The sequence below is a fragment of the Fulmarus glacialis genome, unplaced genomic scaffold, assembly GCF_000690835.1.
Source record: "Fulmarus glacialis isolate BGI_N327 unplaced genomic scaffold, ASM69083v1 scaffold10197, whole genome shotgun sequence".
NCBI classification, from domain to species: domain Eukaryota; kingdom Metazoa; phylum Chordata; class Aves; order Procellariiformes; family Procellariidae; genus Fulmarus; species Fulmarus glacialis.
The window spans coordinates 38,971-54,780 of NW_009221303.1; the positions used below are offsets into that span (position 1 = coordinate 38,971).

The window sequence follows — 15,810 nt, forward strand, 5'->3', positions numbered from 1 at the left end:
TAGATGCAGTGATAAGACCTGAAACCTCCCATGATGCTTCAAACACGGTGCCTGTGGTTCCTGAGCATTGCAGATGAGGCTCAAAGCTCTGTGTGTGTCTCTGTATGTGAATAATTAGTGCGATATATTTTGAAAACCTTTTGTTTTCCCTTGATTTTAAGAAAATGTCTGCAAACCAAAAGATTTAAACTTCATAGCTTATCTTGGAGGCTCTGTTTTGCTTTACTGAGATTGTAATAAAGTAATAGCTGTATTTACCTATACTTTTCCCTTTCCCTGGATTTAGGCAGTTGTTTGTGGAGGTTTTTTTTGTTCGAGAAGCTTTTTTTCCTTAAAAGTTTAAGTCTGCGTGGGATGAAATTTAGCGGTTCAAAGTGACATGAAACCCTATGATCCCACATGCTGGGAACTAAGTAGCTTCGTGCTGATGGAACCTCAGAGGTGGTAGGGGCTGGAGTGGGACATCACTTTCCTTCAGGACACCTATGCTTTCTGTCATCCCCTTTGGTGGCTCCCTCTGATGACAACCCCCTGGGGTCCATCCATTCTCATACCTTGGTACAAGGGATGGGATGGAGGGTGCTGCTGTGGGGTAGGACCTGTGGTCCCTTCTGGGGTTTCCTCAGGTCATATGGATCATGAGATCCATGAAAGTGATGGTTGCACGGCTCTCAGGTTTTCCAAGCTCATTTGTAACAAAGAAGTAGTAACTCTGCTAAAATTCCTCTCCAAACAACTCACCTTTTATTTTCTGAAGTGCCTTACACTGAAGGCTCTGGAGAGCTGTGCTATTTTTGAGCAGGCTCCATTTCAGCTTGACACCAGCCTGGCAACTGGACCGTAAATATTTTATACGGGTGGCCCCTCTCCTCGTCTGCCTTAGCATCCAGAGGCAGCAGGTTTGTGTTGTCAAAGGGGAGAGCTGAGGAGGAGAAAGGAGACTGAAAGTTTAAATTTGTTGAGCTGGGCTGTTCTGTTTGGGGTTTTTTTTTTCTTTTTTTTTTTTTGTTCCTTTACATGGGGGAAGGGGAAGATGAGAGGGAAGTCCCAGGCAAATACCGAGCTTGGCTGTCTCCTCTGCGTCAGCAACTGGTGCCTATGAGCCAAGAGGGAAAATGAGGTGGGAGAACCACTTCTGACTGACTTCTGACCTGACAGGAGGCTGATACATGAAAATCACACTTATGTCAGAGGAGGGTTTGACCAGTTGTTAGATGCCAATCGGTGTCAGAGCTGCTTAACCAGAGCTGACCCAGGCTAGCGGAGGGTGGGCCTAATTAGCCGTCTTCTCCCATGCCTTTCCGAAAGATGCTCAGTTGGATGTTAATGAAAACATGGCACAAATATAAGCATTTTAATGCTCTTTCCAGCATGCTTTGTACCTTCGAAAGCTCTAGACCTTGCTATAATATGAGCAACAGTGAGCTTTTAGTTGCAAAGTGGAGCTCCTTGCTGAATTGCAATGCATCTGGCTTTTTTCCCTTACATTTTAAGGTATGAGTATAATGTCAGAGGCAGAGCCGAGGCTGAGGAAAGCTTTTATCCCAGCAGTGCCTGGAACTCCTCATGAAATCAAATATCTTGCCTGCTCTCGGAGGAGTCAGAAGGAAGTTCTGGGATGGATGTATCGCTGTTCTCTCCCACCTGCCAAAAATAGTTTTAAAGGAAAGAAAGAAAGAAAAAGAAACCCCGCTATAATTTAGGATTGCCCCAACTCGTGCCTATGGGTTGGCACGCCTCAGCTGCGCCGCGCTCCCCTGCCTGCTACGGGATGCTCTGCTTCTCGCACCTGAATTGTGATCTTTTCGAGATCCCCTGGCAGAGCATCTGCAGAAGGGGAACAGTTTGCAGGCGGGCAGCGGAGAGAGACCCAGCGAGGCCCTGCCTCAAGCAATAGCCGATCGGAGGTGGTTGGGGGGCCTGGGGAGCTGGGGAGCCGCCGTGTGCTGCCCGGCTCGGCCTGGCAGGGGCTCAGCTTTAATTGCTTCAGCATGCGGTGGCGGCGGGGGGGAGCGGGCAAGATGGCTAAGAAATTAGGTAATTTTCAAGCAGCCAGACAAGCGACTGTTACGGTAATTAATTGACTAATTCACCATACAAACAAGGGCTCTTTAAACCAAGGAAGAGCCGGTCACATGGCAAGGATCTGTTTTCAGTCAGAAAAACACTTCAAACATTAGGCCATTGAAGGGGACATTTTTGTACCAGCGTTTCCAGGAGCGGGGCCCTGTCTGCAATTGCCATTAGCCCCGGGGGGCTGCATGGTGCTCCCCACCCGGCCGGCTGGAGCAGGTCACCTGTTTTTGGTGGCATTACTGCACCCAGCACCAGTTTTTTATGCGTGTGTGTGTCTGGCTTCGTGGGGCTGCCCTTGCAGGATTTCCAGAGCTTGGCCAGGTGTGGAGAGGAGGCCTGAGGCTGCCATTCCCCACCACCATGGCACCCTGCTGGGCCTCCGTGCCCTGGCCTGGCATGGAGGGGCAAGTGGGGGCTGCTGCTTGAGGAGAGAGTTAAGCTCATTGTCCTGAGGCAGCGGGAGCAAACAGTCTCCTATCTCAGGCTCGGCTCCGTGATGACTGTGGAAATGCAGGCCGATGGAGGGCTATGGCACAGTCCGTTCCTCGGTGGCACTTGACTTTGCTTAAGGGAGTGGGTGGAAGGGGAAAAAAGGCCATGCTTTTATAAAGAAGATACTGTGGGACCAGTTATGGTGGCTCTCATTTATTAAAGGGTTGGGTTGGGAGCATAAGGTGGGACCGTCAGAGAGACCCAGACAAACCCCCTGGAGATGGAGGCCTCTGCCAAAATGTCGCTGTTCCTGGAGAGTCAGGGGGGTTGGATAAGGAAGTACTGCGGCCGTCCCTTGCTCCCACATGCTTGGTCGGTAGGCTGCTTGCTTCAGCAATTAATTTCTGTTTGTTACAGGCGACTGAACAACAACGAGCTGACCGCCATTCCCTCCCTGGGACCCACTGCTTCCAGCGTCCGCTCCCTCCACCTGTAAGTCACTGCTGCCTCTTTTGGCTTTTGGCTTTGGGCTGTTTGTGGGGTAGGTTTAGCTGCTACTGACCGAGAGTTTTGTGTGTGTCAGACCCGCTTCTGCTGACTGTTCAGATTTCATTATTGGGCTTGTTGGCACCTTAATTAAAAAACATCTGGAGTTGTGTGATTTGCGCGAGGTTGGGCTCAATTAATGTTGTGCTTATGCTCAGTGGTAATTTATGTCAGTAAACTCCACAGGTTAGTTGCATATTGAGTAAAATTATTTTTCTTTTTCTCCTCTGCCTTTTGGGTTTCAACCATTATGTCATACTTGTGCTATTAAAGGAGTATATAATTTTACCTTTTCTTTGTTCTTTTTTTTTCCCTGGCCGTGTTCTGATCATTTCTTCTTTTCTCTTAAAGCCAGAGACTATTCACATCTTAATCTTTCAGGGAACTCATTCCAGACCTGTTTTTATGGTGTCTTTCAACTGTGGCGTGTTCTGGGGTTTTTTGGGCTGTTGTTTTTTTGGTGGGGTTTTTTGGGTTGGGTTTTTTTTTTTTATTTCCCCTTTTGAGAGAGTGATTGTAAGGCTGGATCTGCAGAAGCTCTGAAGTTCCTAACTTTGGTAGTTTAGGTGCCTGCAGATGTGTCAGACACCTGAGAGCCCTTGTGTATCTGCCACTGAGGATCTTGAGTTGAGGACTCTGCTGAAGGGAATAAAGACATTATAATATCAAACTTCTTAGTACCTTAAGAGTGTGGATTTCTAAAATTATTTTTGCATGTGTCTGCTTGTAATGCACACTGAGAAGGAATTTTGCTGAGGTATGCATGATACCTCCCAAGTTCCTGGTAAGGGGAAGTGGCTATAGCTAATACAGACTCCAGCAAAGTGCTTGAGCAGTTCAAGCGATTGCTTCCAGCGTGCATGGCCTTGCAGCGTACACCTGCAGGCAGGTGTCCATATTTGCCATGGATTTGCTTCTCCTTGTAATGGAAAATGCCCGTGTCCATACCACCAGGTGGTTGGCCTCTCATGCTTAAAAGGCTCTGACTTACTCTGAGACAACCTTGATCTGTTGACTAAAAGTGCATTCCTATTACTTAAATCAAGGACAGAATTGAGTGAAATGAATTGGCACTGTTCCTGCTCTTCCATTAGGCAGTGTTAAAATATGCAAAGCAGAACAACTCCCTCACTGTCTTAATTCAGTTTAAGGATCTTAGCTTCAAATTTGTGTCCATATCTCGCTCCTGGCGTGAAGTGAGTTTAGCTTTTGTTTGAGATATGGTGCCTTTGATCTGGTTCTTGGGTATACCATGTTCCTGCAGAGCTTATGAAGAGCCAGAGTGCTCCTCTGCTATCATCAGTGCTGGATCTAGCAAGTGTCTCTGTTAAATGCGTAAGTAACCACTTCACCTCCTGGGTGGAGGGGTGGCTTGTGTCTCAGCAGTTATCAGACCTGTCATATGTGTCACATGCAGTTGGTGTGAAACCATCTTGTTTGATTTCTGCCTCCTGCCACAGTCTTTCCCTGCTTGCGTGACCACATGTGAAATCTGGATGCACAATCTGGGGGCTGCTGGCTGCAGAGCAGGGCGGTAACTCTCTCCGAGCAGGGTCCCTTGTTTAAGGCACGATCCCCTGACATGAGAGGCCATCTGCCTGCCACTTGAACTGAGCTTACCAGGCTGCCGCATAACCCAGTGTGTTAGGCATTGGGATTCAAAAAACTCCAGAAATCTGATTTATGGGTGGAAAGCTTGCATACAATTTACCATTCAGGATATAGTTTTAGGCCCCCCAAATCGGTTTTCTTTCTCACAAAGTCTATAAATGATCCAAGTTTCACAGGCCCCTGTTGTTATTTTTGCTATTAATTTAGCTGTTGGCAAAGGACCAAAATGCTAGAGCTTTGGTTTTTTGAAATGAAATAGGCAATTTGGAAAGGAGGAATAATGACTGGTGGAAGGCAGTAGATTTACAGCTCCTCTGAAATTTCAGAGTGGTGCAGAAGGAAGGGGAAGGTACAAAGCCAAATGATAAAAGGACAGTATTCTAAACAGACCTGCTTAGTATCACTTTCCAGAAATCTGTATTGCTTTCCTCAGCTGCTACACATAAATAACCCTGATAGTGGGATTTGTAATGCTGCTGTCATACCTCTGCAAGAAGGATCTCTTTGTTTAGCTTGTTTCAGACAATGCCACTTTTTCCCCCCCTGCATTTCCTTTTAATTTTTATAGAGGTAAAAATAATCTAAAAGATGTTTTAAAGTACCTGCTTTAATCGATGTTGCTGACTAACTCACATTGGAATGATTTGCTGAGGAAGTGAGGCTTTCTCCATTCTTGTGAGTCTTTAAATCAATTGGATGGCTTCCTAAAAGATGGTCCTTTAGTTCAACTCTAGGTTAATGGGCTTGATACGCAAATTGTTGGGTAAAGTTCTTTGGCCTTCTGTGATGTAAGGAATTGGATTATATGGTCATACTGGTTTCTTCTGGCCTTCAAATCTGTGAAGTAATAATTGGGGAGGCTGCCAAACCAAACCCAGGATGAAGACTCATAATGAAGGCTGTGTACTGAAAAACTGGTTTATGTTTAAGTATATAGTGTTACAGTGTATTCTTACTGCTAAAGAAAAATAAATACATTTCCTTTTTTTTAGTGTTTAGAAATGTGTGAAGTGTGTTTACCTCACAAACCTCTGAAGTAGGTTTTGTATATTGCATGTGGTTAAGTATTTCCAAAGGGCTGTGAATGTATTATAAAAGCAAGGGTTGTATATTTGTCACTCAAAACAGTGCTTTTGAATGAGTTACTTCATCTGCTACTCTTCCTAAACTGGGGAAGAGACTTTATCTCCTTTTGGTGCTGGGAGAAAGAAATCTGCCATACTGCCAAGCTCAGATTTTACATAAAGGTTTTTTAACGACCTTGATTACTTTGCATTCACTGTTTTGGGGCTTCCTGTACCTGTCTCCCAAAACTTGCTTGACCCCACGTGCATGTGGACCGTGGGCTGGTTATATATATGTAAGCATGTGGGAATCTGTTGGGGAGAGAATTCTCAAGGCTTTCTGCAAATCTTTGGATGTTTCAGGCTGCAGATGGATGCAGGCATAACATATGTATCAAACATGCTATGCCCTAATATACTGCCATGAAGTTTAGTTCAGTTTAATTATTCCTTGAAGAATCAGTTTGGCAGTATTTTCAATATACAAGGCAAACAAAGTCGTTCATCTCAACAAGAGCAAACATAAGGGACTTGATAAGGCTTTTAATAGAACAGAAGGGAAAAATAATCTATGTACGGGTTACCAAATAAAGACAGACATTAAATGCAAACATCTGTTAGCGCAAACAAAAGCCAGGAAATTCAGCTGGGAGGGGGAGAGACTGAATCTGGATTCATTCCGAAATTACATCGGAGTAGCTGAGAGGAGAATCTTGCCTGAAATTCCCACAGCATTTGTGATTTAGTTGCAGTTCCTAGACTTGGACATTTGGGAGTTGATGGCAGGATGTTTTCACTGACATGCTCTTGGCTGAGGATTTCCCTTCCCAATGTTCTGCTGCTACGCAAGTGTGTTAACTCTGTAGACTCTCGAGAAGACTCTGTTACCTGATCCGGTGGGGAAAGGGAGGACGGAAGAAACCATTTATTTGCAGCACAGCTGAGTCTGTTTATATCCAACTTCCTCACTAACTTGTGTGGAGGATCTCTTAGCCTTGCTAGGATGCCAGGTAAGAGGAAGACCTGAGCTGTGATCGGCTCTGCATTGGTCTGTTACCACGGGCTTCCCACAAATCCCTGTGCAGGTGCAAGCTCACCCCGTAGTCTGAGGCCTGTCTGCCACCGCTTCACCTACCTGCACGTGGGTAAATGCATCCTGGAGGGCTTTTGGGATGTCCGCACAGGATAACGGAGGTGAATCCTTGTCCTCTGCCCTGGCTCCAAGGTGGCCAGCCTGATTCCGTCAGCATCCACGGATGCAGGCACGCCAGCACAGGCTGTTATACAGCTGTAGAGCTCAGTGGAGAGCCTGCTAACCAGACCTCCAAAGCAAGCGTGGTAAACAGAGCACACTCTGTGCCACATCCTTAGCTGGCTAGGAATTAAGGAAGTTGACAGATTAAACACTTAAAAATAACTTTTGTTTCTTTCACTGTAAGTCTTTTAAGCTCCCAACCATTTAGGAACAAAGGGGATAGTGACCCACGGCAGTGAGCTGTATGTTAGCAACAGTCAAAGCTCTTTGAGATGCTTTGCTCTGAATAAGCACAGATAACAAGGAAGTCAGAATAGGGATTTTTGGAGCAAAAGAGTATGAAACAGGATTAGCTGATTCACAGAGGGTGCAGTGACACTCTGCAGCGTATTTACTGGGGAAAGTGAAATCAATAGGACTAGTCTGCTGCCAAACTGAGCATAAAAGTCTCTTGAAGAAAATCAATCTTCTTTACAGGCTCATTAATGTAAAGATCAATTCACATTAAACTGTAATTAAACAGAGGGGGCTAACAGAAGAAGGGTAAGTGATCTACTGTGCTACAGGCAAAATATATCGTGTAAAATTTGAAAACTAAATATGTGAAGAATTGGGAACTGGGAGTGGCAGGGAACATGCTAGGTCTGATTGAAAGGACTGGTGAGCTCAGGTGCCGATTGGGGCAGCAAGGTCCTCGTGAAAAGGAGGGTACTCTGTGGTATTCTGTCTGGATATCGGGGGTAGGACAGGTCAAAGACTGCAGCCAGTAATTTCTGCATGAGGAGTAATGTTTCCATTTGAATTGCATGGTTTCTTGGAGAGCTTTTCATCTGAAGTGTTGGGGATTTCACTATAATTCTGGTTAAGTTAGTCACATTGTTAGTAATGTGACCCTTGTTTCTTGTCTGACTTTGGCTTTAATTTTCATTGTATCTCATTAGACCTTTGTACTGGATTAGAGTTGACTGGTCTTGGAGATCCCTAATGTGGCAGAATGGGGATCATACTATTGATCCTCCTCCTGGAGCTGTTGCCTCATGCTTTCTTAGTAAAGGCTTGGGAAAGCAACTGTTATTTTAGTGCTGTTTGCACTGCTTCCCTAGTGTTGTCAAATGGGGTTTGCAGAGCCTCTTTCCAAAGACCCGTGTGGTCCATTAGATTCTTTGAGCTCCTGTTTTGCTTTCACCCAAGACAAACGTGTTTTGCTATGTTAGCTGAAACAATGCTAGCAGTCACTGTACTCTGCTGATCCGAGTGTGATCTAGCAAATACGCCTTCATTTCCACAAGCTTTTCCCAGGAGCTGAGGTGGTGGTGTTGAGATGTGTGACTCCAGTTCATCTTTGCTTTTCAAGTTAAGATGGTGAAGACTCGGCTGAGTACCAGAACTGCAGCTTCAGTTCCTGCCCATGGCAGCCTCTCTGGGTGACCCCTCTTAGAGGAAAGAGCTCAAAACGCTGCATCTGTGGTGTTCATAGAGCACAGCTCAAGTCTGAGCTGGTGTCTACATGAGGTGTGAGCTCACTTCATGTTCCTGACTAGGCCAGAGTATAAACCTCTGTGTAGGTGGTGTTGATAGTTGGGAAGTTTGGGCTTAAATGAAGAATTGAGGTTTGAGCTAACACGATAGTATAGATGTAGCCTTGGAGGCCATTTGTGGCCTGGGATCTTGCTGTGCTAATTGCTGTACAAACAAAACAACTGCCTTGACCCCCAAGAGACTTAGTCTGCAAGTCATCTTTGCTGGAGTTAAAAAAGGATGATCTAACAATTAGAAATAAGGAGAACACTCTGTTAATTCCATCTGGGTCACAGCAAGCGGTTTTGTACTCATAAGCACAAAACCCAGATGACTCAGATGCAGCCGTGTGCAGGTCCAGTTGAAGTCAGCAGGCTCTGCTTGTGTGCAGGACGTGTCTTGGGCAGCTCAGAAAACCGCACCGCCTGCCATGCTGCATAATTACTGCACAAAGAAAACTTTCTCGGGTAAGTAAGGCAAAATGGTATATGCAGGTGGAGATCTATCAGTGGGAGCAAATTCACCGCCAGCCCCTGCTTGCATCAGTTCTTACGTGGTGTAATGTCTACAGGGACCAATTCTCCAGTGTTTACTCAGGCAATTCCCCTCAGTGGCTGGAGAGAGAGTTGCTTTCTGAGGATTTGGTCCATGCTACAGGCTACACTACTCAGCTCCTGTTTTTGAATGTGAATATATTGATGTGGAAAGGTGAATAGAAAGAAAGCTGGCAGTCAGGCTGTTCAGTATGCAAGCAATGTACAGGCATAAGGTATTCTGAAACCTACCTCCTGTTTGTTTTGCTCAGAGTTCATAGTAAGGCCCTGGTGCGTAAAGTCTGCTAGCTTTTGAGGCCAAAGACTGCAAGAGCCTTTCCCAGTGGAGGAAATTCTCATTAATCATGTGCTCCCAAGCACCAGAAGAGACGCTGTTTTGACTTCTCTTTTGGGCTGTTGGAACTGTTCTAATCATTTGCATGTCCTCTTCGAGCTTTCAGATATAATGTGAGCACATGGAAATGGCAAAGGATCTGAGGCTATTCCAGGGAAATGAGTAATCATTTCTTCAAGAAAAGCAACAGCAGTAAAGCGCATAGTCCTCAGACTCAACAGAATAGCATCAGAAAGCATTCTGGGCACGTATAGAGCAGTGTAAAAATTGGCCAGAGGAAAAAGATAGTGAAAGTTGGTGGCAGCTCATGGAATACCAGTTAACCCTTGAGGCTACTTTATTATGTATTTACTAGTGAGGGTAACTGTTTTCTGCAGTCGTGGCAGCTTTTTCTGTGAGTAGAGGATTGCTTTGAGCTGGGCTAGGTCTGCTCTGATATCTGTGTGCTGCTTAGCAGGCCATGCTAGGTTAGTATTTGTTCTCAAGGAAGGAGAGGACACAAGTGGTCTTGTGGGACGGAGCACCAGATTAGGAGTTGGAATACTGGAACAGTATCTTTTTTGTGCGTGTCCCACACATTCATTACACCCCAAGACCAAGTAAATTCCTGTTTGGGTAGGCCTGCTTTCTCTGAGCTGAAGAGCAGGTATTGCCCCAGGGCAGATGTAACTCATTAATGTAAAGCATCTTCTGGTGGTTGTCCCAGGGCAGGTGCATGTCGTGTACAATGCACAAGATGGTTTCCCAGTTCTGTCCCTCTGCAGATCAAGCCTAGATTAGTTGTTAGGGTCATTTGTGACCATGATCTTTTGTTAAGGTCAATATGAAAAATAGCCTCATATTTGAGCCTTAGAATAGCCCAAACTTGCTACTATTAATATCTGTGGTAGATTGTCTGTCTCATTTAATGGCATATGGCAAATAAAGCACATGTCTACAAAAGCAATTCCTTTGTTAGTCTTCACAGGCTGAGCAGATTTCAAACATAAATAACTTGCTGAGTTGAAAGTTTTTTTTTTAGCATATTGGAGTTTCCTGCCGAAAAAGTGCTAGTAATGGCAATTTAGTTTGCTCAGGGGTGAGTAAAAGCAGAGTTGCAGCTGCAATAAAAGCAAGTTAAATAACTTCTGGGTAGAATTCTCTACCCGTTTTGTTCTCTGAAAGCTTGGCTGATTCAGTTTTGTAACAAAATTGCACAAAATCAGGAAACTATCAGTATGTGTTACTGTTTCTGTGCTTTCCTCTCTACTGAGATTGCCCGGTTAGTCCTCATTATCAGTCTTCAGTTTATCCTGGTTGGTAGACCGGTGATGCTTAGCGAGGAGTAAGAACAGGGGTGGGGGTAGAATTGTTTGGTTTTTTTTTTTCTTTTAAAGTGTGGTGCCGTAAAGCACTTTCAAAATCTCTCTATTTTGTTTACCTTCAAGCATCTGGGAAGGCTTGAGAACACACAGTGTCTTTTGGTTCCTCTGCCTATAACAAAGCTAAAACTGTTTCAGCAGAGGTGTTAAAAAATGAATCCTGCCCATGTTGTTCAAAGCCCAGTGAGTAAAACATCAGTTTTGCCATTTACCTTCTGCTCCGTACGATGCTTAGCACTTCCATCATTGCTTCCCCTGGCACCATTAGGAATAGTGTGTAATTCAGGGTAAAGAAACACTAGTGTAAACAGTGTTCACTAAAATGTGATCTTCCATGTCTAGATTGGAAAAGATTAGCAAAAAAAATCTCTAGAAAGCTAATTTTTAACTGAATAAAAGCTGCCTATGTGCTGGGTTTTCTGTTATTTTTAACCCATGTTAAATTCCCCGATTAATTGCAGAGATGAACAATAGAGATCACGTCAAAAGTTATGATCTTACTCCTGCAAAAACAGCCCTGCTGGGGGTATGCAGGGTGGAAAATCTGATTGCTGGTTAAGGTAGATGAGAAAGTGATCAGTCATACCTTTAGATGAAGCGATCGCTTAAGAGGCTACCCTCCCTTCCAAGTGTGTGCATAAGTGTTGCTTGTTAACAGGAATTCCACGTGAATATTGATTGGGAATAAGTGGTTGGGTGAGTACATGTTCTGCCTATCAAACCATTTAATGTTCAATTGCACATCAGGGAAAATAGCAAATGCAGCTGGAAAATGAAACAGGAGTGCAGGGGCATACGAGTGAAAAGACAACTGGTTTAGTGGTCAGATCTGAGCAGAGAAAAATAAGTTGGGGAGAGGGGAAGAGTTAAGAGTTGATGGCAAAAGAAAGAATCTATAAATGGCTCATTGTTTTTTAGACTTAAAATATCTTCTGCTGTCCAGTCCATATACTGCAGATCACAGGCTGCGTGGAAGCAATTGCTGAATGGATTAGCATAAAGAATTGGGGAAAGGGGTTGGACTTCCTGTAATTTTTCAGGTGCCCTGGAAAAGGAACACCTTTTGGTGGTCTTATTGAAGACTTCTTTTCCCCTCCATATTATGTTCTTGAGACAGCTGTTGTCTTTTTCAAAATAAGAGGAACTGAGAAAGTAAATGGTCTTATTAAAGAAGTTTGAAGAATTTATTGGTTAAGTGGTGGTAAATGCTTACCACTGATTTTACAAGATCTGCTCTAGGGAAGCTTGAACAGAGTGTATTTTACTTTAGCGCAATAGCAGTTTTACTTCAGAGCTCAAATTTTCTGTTCCCTGGATCTTTTGACACTTTGTTCTGCAGTTTCCTGAAGCCATCCTTCCTACTTGACATGCTTTATTAATAACAGGGTGCCTAGACTTGTTAAGAAGAGCTGTTTTCTTTGCTAACTTGACTACTGCTTTTCCACATAGGAGCTATTCCTTCTTGTAGGCTGAACAGTCTCAGCCGACCAGAGTTCACAGTGAAGTCTGCCCAGAGGCTATCCCTGTTCTGGCGATCTTGCTGACAAGACAGATAAGCCCTTTCAACAGAGCACAAGTGTATGTCATGTTGGAACAGACTAACCAGCCAGACTATCTACATCTCTAAAGTGTTAACAGGAGTTTGACTGGCCAGTCAAAAACATGTTTCTCCAACTGCTGCTTTCTTCAAGTGACAAGTCTTTTAGCAACTTCTGCTGCAAGTTCCATGAGACTTAGAGAGTTTGGTCTGGAGACTAGACATATTTGTGTGTTGTCCTTTATTTACCTGCCTTAGCATCGGGGTCACAGAGCTCTTGTGTAGTTAAATCCACCTGTTTTCATTGTGCTCCTGTCAAAGGTGGGAAAAGCCCCTGTGTCACATCATGGCTTTCAGGCACAAACAGTGCATGCTATCAAGAAGTCTGCTTGTAATTAGAGTTTGGATTAATGTCCCAGCATCATGGGCAGAGTCATTACATTTGGTTTGCACTTAAATTGCTTCTCCACTTGTGTATTTTCCCCTCCTCACTCCTGCGGAGAGACAAAAGCAAAACAAAGCCACCCACAAAACACATGCACTCACTAGGCTGTGGTGGATCTTCTTTACTTTGATCATTTATTACACAAAGAGAAACTAAAATCAGCATCAGGATTTAAGGATAAAAGTGCCTACACGCCCTGTGATCCTGGACCCTATTGGCTTTCAAATGAAAATGCTGCCCGTGTTGATTAGAAGCACAAAACTTGCCTGCGATGAAAATGAAAAGAGGCTGTTGTCTCTGCTTGGGAATGGGATAGGGTAGCTGCTCCAGCCTCTGCTCTGGGCTAGTTAAATTGTCATCTGGGCTGGATCTGATTCTTAGTGTCTGTTCCTCCTCGTCACAAACCTGACTCATTTTTGAGGCCAGTGATAAGGATGTGGCCGGGCTGGGCACCAGCCCTGATATGGAATGGCTCCTTTGTGCTGGGTGCTGTGCAAGTGTGGGACCGTGGAGATCAGGAACTCATCGGAGCAGCAAACCAGTGGGGGTGAAGCCAGGCTCTTTCTTTGCTTCAAGGACTGGCTTATGCATTTAATTTGTGATAGAAAATTGAGTTTGGCTGGCATGTATCAGCAGCAGAAGAAAGCCCTCAAGGTAAAAGTGGAAGAGAAAAAGCCAATGGCAGAGCAAGAGAGTCGCAGACCAAAGGCATAAGATGTAGAACATAGAAACAGGGACCTGACTGTTATCTGCCAGCAACTGAATGACCCCTTTCAAACACTGATGCAGCCCTTCCTTCAGAGAGGCTCTGCTGAGCCCCACAACCCCATTCAGACAGCCGGTGCAGAGCCATGTGGTTTCCTGCATTCTTGTATAAAACCTGCCATTTACCTTATATGACTCTCTTCCTTCTATTCCCACAGGACAATTTTCCTCCTCCTTAGCAGAGTTCAGCACTCAGCAGGGCTTCTCCTCTCCTTTGCAGCCTTTCTCAGTGCTTGTTCCAGACTGAGGTCAGGGAATGTGAGAAGATGGAGGGTGACGAGCAGTGGTTTCAACTGAGAGCTGGAGGAGAAGGGGGTGAAAGACTAGCACAGCTATGAGTGTTCACAAGTGGGCTGTTTCAAAACCAGCATTGATTATGCTCAGTGACTTAGAGATGCTTTCCCTTCCTTGTGCCAGAGAACCGGCCAAACTGCATTACAAGTTGGGCTGAAGATCCCTGGCCCCAACCCTAGCAGGTGCATCATCCCATTGAGGGATGCACACAGCAATTCTGAAGGTAATTGCTGAGATGTTTTGAGGTGGAGCTGCACACAGGGAGGCAAGGTTGTGCTCTGGTATTGAGTTCATAAAAGTTCAGGAAAGCTCCTTACAGAGAGGCTGTGTCAGACAATGAAAGATGCTTTGCACAGTCTTTTTAATGGATCTGTGCCCTTTGTGAATACATCAAGTAAAAAGCCTCTGTGGAGTACAATCTTCATGAAACATCCAGTGTGACCAGAAGAGAGCAGAAACTCTGGTCCTTTTGGAACCACCCTATTGCTGATGGGGGGACTGTGCCTATAACAGACTGTCTTGTCGTCAGGAATCTTAATTTACTTTGATGTCATAACAGGTTGTGCAATCTGCTGAGGAGATAAGACAGCCTCTGTTTTAAAGATGACTAACTTCTAATCCTGCCTGTCCCACACATTTTACTCAGCTAATGGGATCGAATGCCAAAGGCTTAGGAAGTTGTGTATTGCAAAAAATATCCAAAATCATATGGTGGCAAGTCAAAAAAAGTCTAGTGAGAGTAAATGCAGATCAAAGTGAGGGAGAGAGCTTTTAAAAATTACATTACTTACCTCAGTGGATCTAACACACAGTGTAAGGTCATCTAAGAGAATACGTATCTCACTGGATGTGGCGTTTTTGGTTACATTAGAAGAAAGGCTTTCCTTCATGCAGTTCATACTGAACCCAACCAAAGCCCTTAATGAATGTTCATCAAATCCAGGCCCTTGGTTCTGTCCAGCTGCTCTGAAAGCCAGCTTCTAAAGAGTGTGCTTGATCTCTGCCTAACTCTTATCCATGTGGCTGCCTCATGAAAGAGCGTGCCTGGCAGGAGGATAACATCTGCCCATGTTCAGGGGCCAAGGATGCTCTGAGGCCATGCTTGGACTGCACCAGGGTCAACGGTTGCAGTCCATCAATGTGAGAGGCAGATGAGTTTGGTCTTGTGGGTGGCCACAGAGTAGCCCTTGATAGATAGTGAAAACATAGTCCTTGAGTCACACTGGTCTCACATGAATAGTCCTGTTGACTGCAGTGGAACTATTTGTGTGAGTAATAGTTTGCTTGTGGGAATAAGGAGTTCATAACCCAGCCCTTTACAGTGTCACTGATTTGACTTGCAGGTGGCTGCTGCTCCCAGGTCCAAAGGGGTGAATGAGCAAATCCCATCTCCCAGACTGCTTTTTGACTCCAAATGTCCATGACCTGGAAAAGAAATGCAGTCACTTCACCATGAAAGGTTGCATTTCTTTTTCTCCCCTAAAAAAAACCCCCAAAACATCCCCCAACACCCCCCCCAAAACCCACCAAAAAAACCCCACTTTTTCTTGACCCCCCCTGGTTCATGCTTGTCCATCCTAACCCACCAACACAAGGCAAGAACATAACCTGATGAATGAAAACCCCCTGAAATATATCAGTTTTGAAGCTGATGTATGGCAGATGGGGAAATGTCTTTAGACTTTCTGCCATAGTTTGATATAGTTGGACTAGTTCCCTCAGCCTGTTCTTGCTTTACACTTATGTACGACAGTTTTAAATGAAAACAGTGTAAAATGGTCACAGATTTTGTTTGCTGCATCTTAGAGAGGCTTTCTTCTGAAGGAGTGCTAGGGGGAGGGAGGATGCATACAGACTCAGGCAGAGCATGTAAACCTTTAAGGAAAAGGTAGGATACCTATAAAAATTATACAAGGGCTTTTTTTAGAGGGTGTTTTTTGTTTGGTGGGGTGGTTTGTTGTTTTTTGGTGTGGGTGTTGTTTTTTTGTTTTTGTGGCTGGGTGGTCTCCCCGCCGTTC

At 44.7% G+C, this 15,810-nt stretch overlaps 1 protein-coding gene across 1 annotated transcript in view; it reads left to right on the forward strand.

The window, feature by feature from the left end:
• Positions 1 to 15,810, forward strand: part of LRIG1 (leucine-rich repeats and immunoglobulin-like domains 1) — a 54,477-nt gene that overhangs the window by 2,085 nt on the left and 36,582 nt on the right. Inside the window, exon 2 of the mRNA XM_009581059.1 lies at positions 2,926 to 3,000. Within this exon, the coding sequence (XP_009579354.1) occupies positions 2,926 to 3,000 (75 nt within the window). The remainder of the gene's footprint in view (positions 1 to 2,925; positions 3,001 to 15,810) is intronic.